This window comes from Doryrhamphus excisus, chromosome 20, assembly GCF_030265055.1.
Source record: "Doryrhamphus excisus isolate RoL2022-K1 chromosome 20, RoL_Dexc_1.0, whole genome shotgun sequence".
Classification (NCBI taxonomy): Eukaryota; Metazoa; Chordata; class Actinopteri; order Syngnathiformes; family Syngnathidae; genus Doryrhamphus; species Doryrhamphus excisus.
This window is the reverse complement of record NC_080485.1, coordinates 5,809,987-5,827,070: the sequence shown is the minus strand read 5'-3', so window position 1 is coordinate 5,827,070 and position 17,084 is coordinate 5,809,987. Positions and strand designations below refer to the sequence as shown.

At 42.3% G+C, this 17,084-nt stretch overlaps 1 protein-coding gene across 6 annotated transcripts in view; it reads left to right on the top strand.

Moving 5' to 3' along the window:
- Positions 1-2,445: 2,445 nt before the first annotated feature.
- fgfr2 (fibroblast growth factor receptor 2) overlaps positions 2,446-17,084 on the top strand; it is a 34,146-nt gene continuing 19,507 nt past the window's right edge. For 3 of the 6 annotated variants that reach the window (XM_058058208.1, XM_058058207.1, XM_058058210.1), the window contains exons 1-5: positions 2,447-2,958; positions 4,172-4,427; positions 11,846-12,103; positions 12,322-12,396; positions 15,704-15,873. In XM_058058208.1, the coding sequence (XP_057914191.1) occupies positions 4,247-4,427; positions 11,846-12,103; positions 12,322-12,396; positions 15,704-15,873 (684 nt within the window). In that variant the 5' untranslated portion in view covers positions 2,447-2,958; positions 4,172-4,246. Of the gene's footprint in view, positions 2,959-4,171; positions 4,428-11,845; positions 12,104-12,321; positions 12,397-15,703; positions 15,874-17,084 lie in introns of all 6 variants that reach the window. The other 3 variants (XM_058058209.1, XM_058058211.1, XM_058058212.1) reach the window with 3 other exon arrangements.

Here is a 17,084-nt window from a genome sequence, read left to right as displayed (position 1 = left end):
TTTTGGACATGTGAAACTGTGAACTGATTATGGGATGCATTCAATTGTAATCTGAAGCATGTTCAAATGAAATAAAAGCATTACCATTACTATTACCATATGTATTATTTGTAAAGATTTTTAAACTCTCATCTGTACCAGGCTTTCGAGAACCACTGCCTACAATCCAGACGGGTCGCCAGTCAATCACAAGGCGGTGATCATTGAGTGAAGTCATCTATGTGAACCACTACACCATCAATGCAGATTCCCATATCTGATTAACTGAATTCTTGTCTTCAATTCCATAAATGGTATGTGTTATGATGTGTTGTTTTTTCTTCATATCTCCATACAGGGTTTATGGAGTTCAGCTAGGGTAACAGTTCTGGGTCATGACTCTCACTGAGGTTCTCCCCTGATAGATCCGTTTGCCGTGGTTGTCAGCTCTAGAAAGAGTCGTGGTTGTCCCAAACTTCAGTCGTGCATGAATTATAGAAGTCACTGTGCTCTTGGGGATAATAACTTTTTGTATCCATGCCGAAATCACAAATCTCTGAGCTCTTCAGGCAGCTTTTTCAAATCCAGGATTGTCGGCTCTGAGTCTACAATGCATTCGCTACATTATCTACAATCCTGTTTTCCTGTTTGTGCTTTTGCCATGGAAGGGGGTCTGGATACTTCCTGAATGCACTGTAGGTGATCCTATTCTAGTCCAGCACCAAGTAAGTTATTATCACTTGCTCAACAAGAACAGAGAGGTAGCTGGCCCAAGGACAAAGGGAAGCTAGTTGATGATTAGCTCATTTCACCAGCATCTTTAATGTGCATAGCTGCAGGAGGGATGCATGGAGACAACAGGAAGAAGAAAGAGTCTCAGCATTGAAGACATGCTTACATGCAAGCTTTCATTGATGATTCGTAAGAAGAAGAATAACAGGAAATCAATATGTTGCTTTTGGATTGCATGGCCATGTTCTGTTCCTTTCAGTGGCTTCATTGTTTCAAACAGTTTGCCAGCAGGACCGAGGAAGCAAGCAGACTGAATAAAAGATTGTAGAAGAACATCAATGACAAGTTGATGGATACCACGGTGCCGGGCATTGACTCCTTCTAGTTTGCAGTCAAAGTCCCTATGAGGCTCTGCTTGATGACTTTCTCTCCACAAATGTGAGACGCTCAAACAGTGGTGGGAAATAAATTATGTAAGGGAAAGAAAAAGTGGAAATGCCACCCTTGAAAAGTCAATGAAAGTCTCCCTCCGCCGCTATCACCCCCTTTTTATTTCTTTACAGTTCTCGGAGGCAGAACTGGAGGAGGAAAGGTGGAAAAATAGATTAGAATGCTTTGTTGACTGGCCAAACCTTTGCTACTGTATGATATATGAAAACGACAAGAAGCTTTTAACAGCTCTTGTTGTAATAAAGTGGGCTTCAAGTGTGGAAGCTTACCCAAAATAATAAGTCTGTGGAAATTACAATCTTCCCCTCACTCCTATATCTTTTTCAGTGCACTTTCTGAGACGTGAACAAGCACAGTAAAACAGCTTGAAGCAGCCGGGATGAGCCACAGGGGGCCAAACCTTCAGGCGCTGGCTCTACATGTGGACATGACACAAAATGTTCATATTTTAATGTTTAATTCCGAAGTATTCCAAAGCATATTGAATGCATGAATATATTTTCATTGTTTCCAGTCCCCATTCAGTGATGGCGTAAACGTAAAGTTTGGATTATACACCTACTAGTCATGTCGCCATCCTGTAGGATGCTGTATTGATCTTTTTATAGCCAAGGTTGAGCCTGTGATGTGCAATTTTCTGATGAAACACTAGGGGCAGTATTGTCCAACTCCCTTTGGTCATTAACTTCTTAGCTTCCTTCTTTCCAAGCAAACAATTGCAATTAAATATAAATTGTGAGTGTTATTGGAACTTACACTACATTATGTCATTGCTGATAACCTCTGATTCTATGTTATCATATAATTACATTTTAATTTGACTGCATGGGATAATGTGGCCATAAAATAAGGTTTTACTCGCCTTGCTGTGACGTGCAAGGAGTGGCAGGCAGGTGATCTGTTGTTGTGACAGACACATTAATAATGAAACAAAACATTTTAACTTTCCATTTAAAAGCATCTTATGCGGATGTGCTTTCTATTGTTATTCGAAAATCTTCAAGTATCCTCGTAACATGAAGTTTCTGACTTTTTCTTGAACTAGAGGTGTCCCATCTTGGCCACTAGGGGGCGGTGTAACAGCGGTGCGAAGCCAGGCCCTCCTTGTACAGAGTGGCTCCCCCAGTTTGAATGACTTGAAAGCGGTCACAGGAGCTGTCAGACAGCCCTACGCTCGCATGGGCGGAGAAAGGCGAGGCCCAAAGGCACTGCGGCCAGGAAGCGACTCGAGTTACAACGAGCGGGGGGCCTTTGACACCCCCGAGGAGGGAGGGAGGGAGAGAGGGAGGGAGGGCGGTGTGTGGAGACGTAAGGAGGAGAAAAAGCTAGTAAACCTGACAAAGCGTCTGCTGTCGGCGTAGAGACGAGGACATACACTGATGGATTTTAAGACATTTTGCTTCAGACGTCTGTATTACTGAACTTCATTATCCAACTAGCACCTTCTTAGCTGACAAGTGCACACTTGGATTGTTGCTTCGCCCTGGAAGAAGAAACTTGGTGACGAGGACGAAAGTTTCGGGGCTACTTCGCTGTGCCTTATTTCTTTTGAGCCCACTTCCACGGATAAAACGCCTAAAAGTAGGATTTCTCTGCATGGCAGTGGACTACTCTGTGAATCGGGCTTTGGATATAATCTGTGATTTGTTCTGAGTGTGGATTAGTCAAATCCAAACTTTTTTTTTGGTGCATTGAGGAGTTGGAGACATTTCCCCCAGTGGATTGAGCCCCTGTTCTGCCCCCCTTTCTTAACCGTGCATGCCAAAACACAGAGCTCCACCACTTTAGTCCACTCTGGTAAGTTTTCCTACAACATTTGTACACTTTATGATCAAACTCAGTAGAAAAAAGATGATTAACTTGCGTCTGACAGCATTTCTACTGTCATGCTGCATTCAGGTACAATAGTTCTTTCAAGTTTACCTTTCTCGAATTGAACAGCCTTTATATGCATGCAACAGTGTTGTGTGAAAATCAACCTGTTGGTTTTAGAAGGCGAAGAAGCGATACGGCACCTTACATCATCACTTTAGGACCCATTAACATGTGTCCTGGTTATTTATTACTACGCTTAATTTTCTACATCGCCTTTATGGTGCCAATTATCCCGTGACCACAGTTGTTTTTTCACTGCTTTGGTGCCGGGGCCCTAAATCACTGAGCAGCTCCAAGTGACCCCCCATTGAGGAAAAGCCAACTGATTTGCATCCCAATAGGAATTCAATCAGCGCCAAGAAATTTCATTCAAAGTCTGCTTTAAATGAAGTCGGCGCTCATGTGTGGTGCAAAGCAACAGGCTTGGACACTATTTTGATAGCAGTTTTATTTTATATTAATATTTATATTTGATTATAATTCATAGTTTATATTTATTTTATATTATTTTATTATTATATTATATCATATCATATCATATCATATATTATATTATATTATATTATATTATATTATATTATATTATATTATATTATATTATATTATATTATATTATATTATATTATATTATATTATATTATTCATTGTAAATTTTTAAAGCCTATATGCATCCCGGGTTTTGGTAATTTGCAGTAAACTTGTGTTTTTCCAGAAAATGAGATGCAAGAAATCAATAAAGAGATTAAAAGCAGATGTCTGCCATCCTGCTGTGTTAACAGGTTGCAATAATGCATGGAAATATAGTTAAAAATCATCAGGTCGTGTCCTCTGGCAAAAAATATATTTTTGTAATAATTATATTGTATGTATATACGTTCCTTTTATACTACAATTAGGGTTTTGGATATTCAAGCTGACTAGATACTGAAACTGAATGTTTCATAATTAGGTGCACATAATTATATGTGTATTATATGTGAAAGTGGAGCAGCGCCTCTCTTACATCAGCTTGTTTGACAGCATTGTAGAACCTGTCTGGTGTTGATACTGTACGTCTCCCTCCATCCTCCAAGTCATATCACCAACATTAAAGATGCACCAATTCACAAAGTAATGGCTATTTTTTTAATCCCAGCCCAGGTGATCGGGTGAATTCCACTGTGTGACTGGCTGACCCGGCAGCAGTTGATGGTTGGGCGGACCCCCTCAGATGGGATCAGTGTCCAGGAGGCGGTGGAGAAGGGGGGTATGGGGAGCGCTGGCAGCAAATAACGGGATGGCCTCATGGGCCTGGCTGCTGGCTGCCGTCCTGCTGTCCCTGCTGACTGTCAGCGTGGCCCGACCGCCCCTGACCTCCACCAAGGAGGAGGAGGCCACCCTGGAACCCGAAGGTGAGCACCCATTGCTGGATGGCACAGATAGGAAGAGCCCAGGTGATGGATCAGGATGTCAGAACTTGTAGTTGGGCTTATTTTTCCAGCGCGAATGTAGCCCCCTCAGACATGAGGCACCAACTGAGTAGAATATTCAAAAGAAATAAAATGAACGGAACAAGCTAACATAGGCACTGCACATTTTTTGTAGTTTTCTCATCTGTTGCAGATGCCTGTCGCTTTTGTAGGTTGTGCTTGAGTGTGAAAGGCAGGTTGGTGGGAGCAGGGAGGGTGGGACTGTGTTTGTTCTGGCTTCACTCTCGTGCCCCGTCTGTCTGGAATGAAGGGGGAAATTATAACAGTGAGTGCATGATCCATCACCTATACATTTTAACTTGTGATGTTTCACAAATATGAAATAAATGTGTTTTTCATGCAGCAATGACTTGATAGGTTGTTTGGTACCATAAACTGTATGTTAAGTTCATGAAATGTGCTGAAATCCTTAGTGAATATTGCCATAATCCTAATGATGGAGGATGGGGATTTAATTAATTGTTGGTAGATTCTATTATTATTATATTTCCTTTGTCTTCTCCAGTCATGGTGAAGAGTTTTTATGTTACGAAACATACCAAAGCTCTGCTTTAATCAGCATGCTAATTGTACGTTTGGCCTTTTCCCTTTAGTTTTAGAGGTCAAGAATAATTGTTTGTTACGTTGATGAGAGTCTATCTCTCCTTGCTGTGCCTAAGAGGCCAAAGGGAGGGTCGACCAGAGTTCTCCAACCCTCCAGATCTCTTCAAAGAAACCTTTGCATATTTTACTAGTTTTTTATTAAATGCTAAGATTTCTTTTAAGAAGTCATGTGACATCAAAGCGTGGTCCAAAGTGTCACCTGGAGGACGTTGAAGGGAGCCAGAGTGGCTGCTGCTCCCGCTCTCTGTGTCTTAATGAAACCCCCTTACGGAGATGTTTGGGATTCCCTTCAGCGCTCTGTGCCCTGCAGCCACGCTACGTATTAGTGCGTGTTTGTGTGGGAGTAAAATAGCTTTAGATGGATGAGATTGCATATCAGTGTAGTCTCTATAGAGCCCGTGTGGCCCTGCTAGTTTGTCTGCATGCTGTAATAGTTGTAGTCGAGCCAGTGTGGTGGTTAAGGCTTCCACAACAGAGCCATTGTTGTCACTGAAGCCTCTGTGGTATCTGTGGGAGCGTGTTTACCTTGTCCAGGCGCACACCGTTTCTACTGTGATTGAAATGCTGTGACAATGGCACCAAACGCAGTTCTCTCTTGTTTGCAGACCTCATTTTTGCATACGTAGAATAGAAGTGGCGCAACTGGAAGACAGCGCAGCTGACAAAAAAGTCAGTTCATGACTTGGCCCTTGTCCTGCTGTGGCTGCCAAACTTTGTTCTTTAAAAAAACATTCAGAGCAGCAGGGAGACTGACTTCTCCAAATAGTTGAGTAGTTAGATAATTAGAGACAGCAAAGTTGAGTCTTTCATGTGAGACAGACACAAGCAAATACTGTAGCCGCTCTACGGTCGTCCCTCGTTTATCCAGGTTCATTGGTAGGATTCCTTATTTATAATCAAATAATTTCATAGTTTGTACATAGAAACCTGTTTACGACGTCCTAAATACAGCTTTTAACATCATTTGAGCTCTCCTAGACATGAAAAAGAACCCTATAGTCACCTGTATACTCTTATCACCCAATATAATAGATGTAATAAAAGAAAATAAGACATAATATAGACTCATGTTAGGACTGATGTTGTTACTTTTATATTTCCGGTTGTGGCTATTGTCTAATCATTCATTCATTTTCTACCGCTTATCCTCACGAGGGTCGCTGGGGATCCCAGCTGTCTTCGGGTGAGAGGCGGGGTACACCCTGGACTGGTGGCCAGCCAATCACAGGGCACATATAGACAAACAGCCATTCACACTCACATTCATACCTATGGACAATTTGGAGTCGCCAATTAACCTAGCATGTTTTTGGAATGTGGGAGGAAACCGGAGTACCCGGAGAAAACCCACGCATGCACGGGGAGAACATGCAAACTCCACACAGAGATGATAGAATTGAACTCAGGTCTCCTAGCTGTGAGGCCTGCGTGCTAACCACTCGTCCGCCATGCAGCCTCTATTGTCTAATCAATGTAACATAATACATTACTGACACCTAGTGACCAGTGTAGAATACTATGTATTATGACACATTTCCTGATGCCTTATATTTGTATTTTATTTAATTTAGTCATTTTTATGCTTGAAAATTCTTCAATAGGGGGTACGTCTATGACATCTGCATGTTTTTTTTGATAACGGCTGCAAAATAAAACACAATGGAGCCAAACAAAGTGGCAAGCGGCCGTACTTTGATAAGGAAGGTGAGAAACGGTATTGAATTCAAGAATTAACTTATAGCAAAACACAAAGGTGGTGTCAATATCTTATTGTCCCTCACCTGCCTGCTGCCTCATAGTGAGCTTTGTCAACAATCAAGTCTTCAGTAAAATGTTCTTTAAATGTCCATTTATCCCTTTTATTCATCATTTATATGCATTTTGAACTGCGTTTCTGCATGTAAAACCATATGAAGGGATTCATTGGGTTTCAGTCAGACCTTATGGAAGGGATTTAATGACGCTAACCAAGGTTCTGCTCATGTATGGCTTTCAAATGACTAAAGCATGTTAGTTTGAGTGTCTAAAGATGGCATGCTTACTACCATTTTGTTACACTGTACTAAAGTAGTACTGTACTGCATTGTAGGAGGGCAGCTGTAAAAGTATAAAAGTATCAGTTGGCTGACTTATGACATGAAGAATGTGTGTGTATGTGTGAATATTTACTTGGCAGAATGACGGGGGGGTGGGGGGGTGGTGGGGGGGGGGCTGTGCTTTTGACAATAGACCTGAACTCCAAATTAACACCTGAAGTGTGACGAGTCCACAGCTGGAGACAAAGGAAAACAATGGAAGAGATTACCAGTGCAAATTACTAGTTAATACTGTTTGCTTTAACACGTATGTCACATTTTTGCACTTATTTGTTGTGTTCTATCAGCTCTTAAGACTCACATCAAATTGTTATTCGCACAATCGATTGCCATTCAAAGCATTATAAGTAATAAAAACAACATTGACATATGCGGCCAGGTGATTGTCTATGATGGGGTACAGTTCAGCCTGATGTTGATCCAGAGTGCAGGTATGCCTCATGGTGTGTCTGCTGCTACAATACTGTACAGTCCTGTCCATGCTGCTTTATCTGAAAGCAAGAGTATATGCTACAAGGATGATCTTAACCTGTAAAGAGATAAGGATCATCCAGAGTTAAAGGGGTCACATGAGGTTGAGGGTAAGCCTTCATTGTAGGGTTGAAGGGGTGGGCAAAATAGAGGGGCTGTTGCCATGGATGTTAGCTGGGGGCCGGTTCACGGAGCCTCTGTCCTTTGTCATAGCATAAAAAGCAAAGGAGGGATTTGAATGTGAAAGGACATCAGAAAAAGAGAGAGAGACAAGAAAGGAGAGAAAAGTCCGGGATTTTGCTACGTGAGCAGGATGCAAAAGGGATGAGGAGAGGGAAAAAGGAGGGATAAGAGGAGTAGCAGAGATAATGTGATTTGGAATGCGTGTGCATGCTGAGATGAGATGGCAGTCATTACATTTAGTCCATGAGAAAAGAGACAGAAACTAGCCTTTCTGCTGACTAAGCCCTCCCGCGGAACTAAAGACTCATTTAGTAGTTACAGTATTGCTGGTTTAAATTGTGCAACTTTCCACTCTGCGATTGTGTGGTTGAGGCAGACAGACAGAAAGACAGGTATACGCAGCCGGGATGGCGAAGGGACACTTTCAGAATTACTCACAGGCCCCCACAGAAAGCCATTTTTCTCATCCAGAAAGACTCACTTTAAAGAAGCACTTTAATCCATCTCGCTGATAGACACATGCAGTAACTGTCAGAGGAGAGGGTTTCAGATGGAGATGTGTTCCAGGAGAAGGACAGTGGAGATGATTAGAGGGTGGCAGGGAGAAAAAGCTGATTGATATTGAGCAAAATGACGTGTGTGTGTGTTCTAGAGAATGGGGAGCTTTCACGCCCCCTCTTTTGGTGCAGAGGGGAAGCGGCTTTGCAGAGATGAAAAATCTGTCGTTCTCTGCAACCCAGCATGCACCATTTTACCTGTTTGTGTCAGCGTGCTTGTGTGTGCAATAGGGCTGCAACTAATGATTATTTGTTTTGTTGATTAATCGACTACTCAGTTAGGCCTAGACGAGTTGGGTCCAAAGTGTGGCTTGGGGGCCATTTGCTGGCCCCGGCTGTTTTTTCATTGGGCCGTGGCACAAAATAGAATTTAACAAGACAACCTGAAAAAAAGACAAGAACAACAAATAAACATGTACATTTATGGAAATATCATTGTAATATTATAAGGAAAAATAACTAAATAAATTTTAGCAGCATTATGTTGGAATATTAAAGAAAAAAGTGATTGAAGTTGGAAAATGTGTTTGCGGAAAAAGTTGTAATCTTACCAGAGTAAACTATTATTATTATTAACTATTATGGGAATAAAGTCATAGTTATGAAAAGAACAAAGTTGAAATACTTGTTAATAGCAGAAAATATATCAGAAATGGAAACAAAACTGTTGTAATTTAATGAGAATAAAGTCAAATAAATTAAGAGTAAAAAAGTTGTATTTTGATGAGAAAAAGTGGCAATTTTACAAGAATAAACTTGTAATATAATGAGGAAAAATAATGTAATTTCAGTGACATAGAGCTGTAATATTAAATAATTTTTTTAAAGTCAGAATGTGAGAAAAGGATCATTTTTTAAAAAATTTGAATAGAGAAAAAAAGTCATGATATGATGATAAGCACATTTCAGAACAAAAATGGGAAAATAAGAGCAAAGACCAAACTTATATATAATAATAATAATAATAATAATAATAATAATAATAATAATAATGATAATAATAATAATAATAATAATAATAATAATAATAATAATAATAATAATAATAATAATAATAATAATAATAATAATAATAATAATAAAATTGATAAAATGTCAAAGTGGCACTTGCATCCTTCCAATATTCAGTATGTGTGTGGCTTTCTGTGGAAAAACTTTGGACGCCCCTGCCTTAGACAGACCAAATCAATATGAACCAAACACAAAAGTTGTGGTTTAGTCTGCAATATATCAGAAAAGAGATTAAAACATTGAATCAAGTGTGATTATTTCCTTTAGCCAAAAACAGATAATAGGTGTGCTTTCATGGATGACTAAGGACATTTAAAAAAACATTCACATTGGAGAGGTTTAAATCAGAGTGTGTCTGCATTGTCAATTCATTGGAGAATTGATTAATGGTGCATTTATTGTTGCAGCTCTAGTGTGCATGTGTACTGTGTTCATGTTTTTAACGCCCCCCCCCACCCCTACCTTGGCTGCTGATGTAGTCACAGTATGTTTCAGCATGCTCACATATGACACAGGTTCCCATGAACAGTCAGGCAATGGAGGTGTCAACAAGGTCAGGTCAGCCAGGTCAGGGGTGACAGCGTGTGTGTGTGTGTGTGGAGGGAGGGAATGTTTGGATGGGGGGAAGGAGAGGGTAAAGCGGAAAGGGAGGTGAAAGAGAGAAATGGGGGGCAGCGGGAGGTGGAGTTGATGGAGTGGGACAGATGGACACAGCAGAGATAAGACAAGTGATGAAGGCAGAACTAACACATCTATGCTTTCTTTAATTAAGGACACCATTTGGAAGCCCCCCCTTCCCTTCCCCTTGTTTGTATTTATTTTCCCTCCCCAGCACATCAAATGTATGCACAGTGCAACCTCTAAGGTCAAACACAATCCATCCTAGGATGCTGGTTGACTTTTTGTTTGGATGTTGAAAAAAATGTTTCCCATAGGAAGGAATGTAAATAGAAATGATCTGTTCCAGGGTCAAACTGTCACCCCCATAAAACCTTTGCAATATCAGTTGCAATATCTTCTTGTTTAAAATATAAATTAAATAAAGTAAAGCCGGAGGGCTGAAGATGAAAAAGTGTCATCAAACATGAGGTAGATCCCACCCATTATTCATCACTTATGAGACCACACACGCAGCTCAGGGTGGCGAGGGAGGGGTTAATTATTTCCGAATCGAAGGAAGGAGAGAGAAAAAAGACAATACAGGAACTGTACCTGTGTGTGTGTGTGTGTGTTTACTGGCCCGGGGCGGATCATTCATAGGCATGCACACATGCCTTCACTGCTGGCTTGCAGCAGAATAATTCCTCTTCCTGTTGAGGCCAGACTCCATAACACATTATAAGTAACACACAAACACACAACAGGATATCATGTGGGTGCAATGTGGTTAAAAAGGTGTGTTGAAGCACGGAAAAGGCAGGGAGTGGCTCATTCTCTATAATTATACATGCCAACCTGTTGCTGAAAATATACATTCGTCCCATGCATTCCATTACCCTTTTCTCCTTTTTCTGTTCCTTTTCCTGTGGAATTATGGACATTTTCACAAGTGGTTTTAAACTATGCAACTGGCTATATTTAAGCACATCCATGAGTCTATAGAAGTGGAGACAACTCTTTGAGATATTGGACATTCACCTAGTCTGCCTCATTTGGGGCATTTTGTGATTCCCGCTCATTGGTAAAGGTTCTCCGCTTTATTTTGCCTGATGTTGATGTTGTGCAGGGATTGTAGATCGTCTATGGATATTTTATGAAGCCAGAAATGGAAAACAGAGCCAGGCCACTGACAGGTTAAGTGCTTAAAAGTTGAGAAGAACATAGAAAGCTCCCCTATAACAACAACACAAAAGAGCAGGGCACCCCATTCTTCCATCCTTCTTCTTTCTGTCTGACAATTTCCATCATAATCCTATCTGGCTGCTGTTTTACTCTCATAGGCACATTTATAGATATACATATTACCTCCTTTTAGGCTGTCTGTTCACTGCGCCTACTCATCCACACACACTAAGCACAGGTTAGTTGGGGAGGAGGCAACCATAACAATGCATTAACGTTTATTTTAATGCTACATGTAGCCTTGGCTTTTAACTGCATGCTCTCGCCCATAAATGCCAATCACACTATAGACTTGTTTTTGAGACCACTGGTACTTTCTAAGGGCTCCATTTCAAACGACTCACTGGGACTTTGTGGGAATGACATGCTGGTGTTTAGGAAAAATGGCTTTCTCTGTTTTGCTCCGCCTGCATAAGTTGATTGAAGTGCATCCAGTTGGTGGTGTTGTGGTGTTTTTGTTTCTTACACTATGGCTTGTTTCTTCCTCTCCCACCTCTTTTCCTTCCTTCCTCTGCACCCTTTTCATCCACTCCATCTCCCCCCTTCTCTTCTTCTTCCTCCCCCATTCGCTCTGCAGACACATCGAACAAATACCAAATATCTAAGCCCACGGTATGCTCAGTGCACCCGGGGGAGGTGCTGAAGCTGAGCTGCCCTCTGCCGGCAACGGGGACCATCACCTGGACCAAAGACGGCAGCTCTCTGGGCGCCAACAACCGCACACTGATAGAACAGGATGTGCTTCAAATCCGTGATGCCACGCCCAAGGATTCGGGCCTGTACGCCTGCACCAGCGTGGGCAAAGACACGGTCTGCTTCATAGTCAATGTCACAGGTGAGTCAGGGACTAGGCAGGGCAGGGCAGGACCGGATTTCGGAGCTTTTTTTGACACTTTCAAATCAAAACAGTGGCCGTTTTGGATGATATTGACTGAGTTCCGCTCACTTAAGAGAATTTCTTTCAACTCTACCACATTACAATGTGGCTCCATTCAGTGTGCAGAAATTCATGGCCTGAGAAACGGTGGCGGTAACCCTAGTTACTCTGTGCAGATGCCATCTCGTCGGGGGATGACGAGGACGATACAGAGCGATCAGAAGACACAGGGGCAGACGGAGAACAGCTAAGTGAGTATGGGAGGGATGAATTACTTTGACGCCCTTCCTCAGCTACTGTTAAATGGCCGTGTTGTTTGTCCAGTTTCTGTTGCTTTAAAAGCTCTTTGTGTAGAGCGCACTGTACGTGACACTGAAAGTGTTACACAATACGAGAGATGTCAGGGCTGATTCACCAATATGATTCCCCCTTTATACTGCACTGTGCCTACACGGCCCAGCTCGACTCATTAAGGCTTTTCCACTGGCAAGTACTGCCAGATATTACGACAACATTTTAGGTTCGGGGTCTCTACTCCACAGTCTCTACTACTTCTGCTGTTTAACTTCCTTACTAACCCCCATTCTCCTTCATTGCTGTTTGTTTAAGTGTAGAGAACTAAGCAGGGTACAGTGGAATTTGGGACTACATTGCTTTGTATATAGTTCATATCTTATGGTCAGGGGGTTGAGTCACCAGATTCTACCGGGATTTGAACAAATCCAAAACTTATGCACCCACTTATCTGCTCCCTATTATTGTCCGTGTGAGTGTGAGATGCTCCAGGGAATACAGAGATTCCTGACATTCCTTCAGGTAGCCAAGCCATCCAGTTCGCCAGCCAGTCAGCTGGACTCATCTATTACAAAAGACACACATCTGTACCAAGTTATTCAGCTGACCAACTTGTGTGTGTGTGTGTGCATGAAAGAGAAAGTTTTATCCAAGTGTGTCTGTGCTAGTAACATGTTTATGGAGCCACACACGCGTACAATGTCCGCATATACGCCCTCAAAAATGGGCTGAAGTGAAGATGAGGGCTTCCACATCTTGTTAAAATTCTCCACACGCACCATGCTTCGTCAGTGCTCCTCCGCCTCCGTTTCTGGGCTAACCATAATAACCTGAAAACCATTAAACAAGGGGGAGGAACCCAGCAAGAACACAGCCGAGAGGAAAAATGGAAAGAGAGAAAAAGATCCTCACATTCTGTTGGTAATAAACTGCATGAAATCCAAAGTACTCCTCTTGTTCCAATGCATGCGTTCGCTGATGGGGTGTTGTAAATTTATAACTGAGATTACTTATTTAAAAAGTTAGGGAGAAAAGGTGGAGGCAAGATAAAGGCTGTGTTTTGGATGAATACCAGCATTTCTCCGAACATAGTATGACGCTTTGGCCTCCATCCGAGGCCTGGATCAGAGTCGGAGGTTGCATGTAGGCACGGGTGGGAACGTGTTTTTCTTTTTTTTCTGGAAAACCATGAAAGGTTTAATTGACTTACTTTACTCGGTGTCAAATCATGCTGGTTGAAAGGGAGCGTTTGTCTGGTTGGCAGGAGAAGGTTTAGAGGAGACACGTAGGAGCCACTACATGTGAGGGAAGCTGGCGTTTGGAATGGATAAGGGTGCGGGTGGCTAGGACTGATGTCATGATGAAGGCAGAGAGCCACGTTTTTCTTACACTTTTGCTTGTTGACGACATTCCTCATTACGGTTTGCATCATTGGTTGCTTCTGGTGGACCTCCCATTTAAAGAAATCAGCAGACTATTTTCAAGGAATAGCCATGGATATAGTTTATTTCAGATTCAAAATGAAAGATGTTCAAGAAGTTAGTGCAGCAATTCAAACAAAAGCACACTTCCCCAATTTTTGTGCTTCTTATCTTTGATGAATGGACTCTTACTTTAACAGCCCATTTGAAACTATTTGGATGAGATGAAAAATGTTGCATGAAAGATGAAAACAACAGCAACCTTTCCACGTGGCAGATACTTGCTTTCCACCCAAGAGTAACCGTAGTTCCTACTTGAAACTCTAAACTCTGGATGTTTTTTTCCATGTGTGAGATTGTAGAGTGCTGATTTGTGCAGCCTGACCAGATACGGGACATGACAACACTGAATTACTACTTTGGAACGATGATTTAATTCTCAGGAGGACAATATGAAGTTGACTCATAGTCCAGGAGTTAGATAACCCCAGCTCACCCCAGACCAGCATAGGATAACCTGCCATGACTGTGGCTCCAGATGCACGGTGCATCACGGTAGCAGGGGGTCTTGGGCGCCACAGCAGTTGGCCACTTCATCCGGAGAGAGGTTGGAGGGTCATCTTGTTTGAAGTTTTGCCCCTCCGGATGGAGGGCATGGGAAACAGCAGTACTCACCTTTCATGTCCGAGTCTCATCCTCCAACCTGGCTGGCACTTTGGGGTCAGAGGTCATTTTGGTGAGACAGGCTTGCACTGTGACAGTCTTCACCTAATCTGTCTCTGTGGGAATGGAAGCGGCGCTGACAAGGAGAATGGAATTGAAGACGGTGAGGGGTGAAGATACAGAAGAAGAGTGATACAGATAGCGCGGGTGAAGGGATTGAAGAGGAATGACTAATTATAGTTTGAGCACTTAGCGTATGTGTCCATCCAGGCCAGGAAGGAAGAGCACTATTTACTGACTTTACTATCCAAGTATGTGCTTCTTGTCCGAGCGTAGATGCCAGACAAAACGATGATCGTATGCAGACTGGACGGGCTCAACAGAGAGCAAATATTCTCCTGGGCCATAAACATATGTTTGAAGGCAGTTGTGGCCTTATTAGTGGGAATTCCCTCTGTTGCTTGTCTACTGCACAAGAGAGGAAGTGATGGTGTGGAAGGCCGTTTACGTTGCTGTTAGTCTTTCTCTTTCCCTCTGAGTCCCATCTGCTTTGGCAATCATGGTCCCAGGTGCAGGGAGAAAGGGGCGGGTGGGGTGCTTGGAGGAAAATCCAGCTGTCTGAAAGACTGAAATCGGGGGAAACAAACACAACACAGTGAGTCGGACAGATTTCATCAAAACTGTTTGGTAGTATCTGAACTAATGAGCTCTTTTTTTGGTAAGTTCTATTTTGGCCTTTGTCAGCACATAATGGTTATCCAAGGATGATAAGCATCCGTGGTCTTGCTGTCTGCATCGTGCCAAGTGACGGGCAGATAAACAAGAGAGCTATGGGAATTGGAGGAAGTCGACGGAGAAAGAAAAGCTGCTAAGCTGAATGAGATGAAATTGAATGCGATGGTCCAGTTACCCTCTTGGCAACGCCCAAGCACATTCCCCCTCAGAGGCACTTATTTTGCTTCTCTGCAACACTCCGTCGAACATTCAGGAAAAGACTGTTTTTATTCAACTGTGTTATTCCCACTGTGGGTCATTCAGTATTGTCAAGATGGGTGCCTGGAAGTGTTTTTTCTTGTTGTCTGAAATACTCTGTGTCCATGGTCCCGAAGCGTTAACAGTAAGGACTTTTTTTTTTAGGAAATGACAGCCTAACTGAACACAAACTCTTCTGTGTTTGTAGGCTCCCCGTATTGGACCTCGTCCGCAAAGATGGAGAAGAAGCTGCATGCGGTTCCAGCTGCCAACACAGTGAAGTTCCGCTGTGCTGCAGGAGGCAACCCCCGGCCCAAGCTACGCTGGCTAAAAAACAGCAGGCCTTTCCGCCAGGAGGACCGCATGGGAGGTTATAAGGTAGGATAAACAGTAATGAATCATACTTCTATTTATCTCAAATGTCACACTTCTTCATCTCTGTGCTACAAATCACTCCGGCTACTGACAATTGCACTCCTAAGTGGTGTTAAATGCTTTCATCTAATAATTCTAACTATCCTTTCACCTCATTTTCACGCTCCACCAGCGTCAGAGGAAACGAGGGCACGGTTTCTGGTGTGAAATTGGAATTGCTCATCCTTGAACCCCTTCTCACCAGGATGCTTTGCAGATGCCCCCACTGTAGCTCATTAGAGAGCCAGGCATGGGACCTAACAGTTAAATCCCCCAAGAGACAGTCAAGAAAAACGAGAAGGGTTGAGATGAGACTGCTAACTCAATCAATTCACTTTGGTTTGTGTAGGAGTCTAGAGTATAATTCTATTATGTGTGATTCACTAAATGGTCAACAGTTACTGACTGTACAAACTGTAACGGGTTTCTGTACAAGCTAAACATTAAACATTTAGGTGTCTCGTTGCATAGCACGAACAAAAGTAACAGGGCCTTTCACCTCCTAGGCAGTGTCAGCTTTATTTTTTTTTGTCATAAAGAATCATTGCACAAACAACTACTTCCATACGGTTTCAGTGATGCTGAGCAAGGTTAACATTCCTATTGTCGTGAGTCTGATACCTGCCAGGAGTGTTTAGGGTGTAGATTGTGTTAATGTAGCTGCTAATGTTGCGTCTGCTCCGCCTTTAGCAGGTTTATGACAATGCAGACAAAAACAGCCAGGCGAAAAATGATACAGTCAGCCTGCTACACAAACCACAGGCAGCTCATTCGCTTTTTTTTGTCAACAAATACTAGACAAAAGCTATACCTGAACCCAACCCTGTGGAATAATCTCCCCTTTGTGTAAAATGTGGGCTTGTCTTGCAACAGTCTCTGTAAGGAGATGGAAATAATTCAATTGTTTTTTTGTTCATGTACATTTTGCTTGCTTTGTAATGATAATATGTTGGGAATTAGATACTTATACTTAGTTTTATTCCATTCTGTTCTGTTTATTATAATACGTCAATCCTACTGCACTCTCAATCATTCATTCATTCATTCATTTTCTACCGCTTTTTCCTCACGAGGGTCACGGGGGGTGCTGGAGCCTATCCCAGCTGTCTTTGGACGAGAGGCGGGGTACACCCTGGACTGGTCGCCAGCCAATCACAGGGCACATATAGACAAAC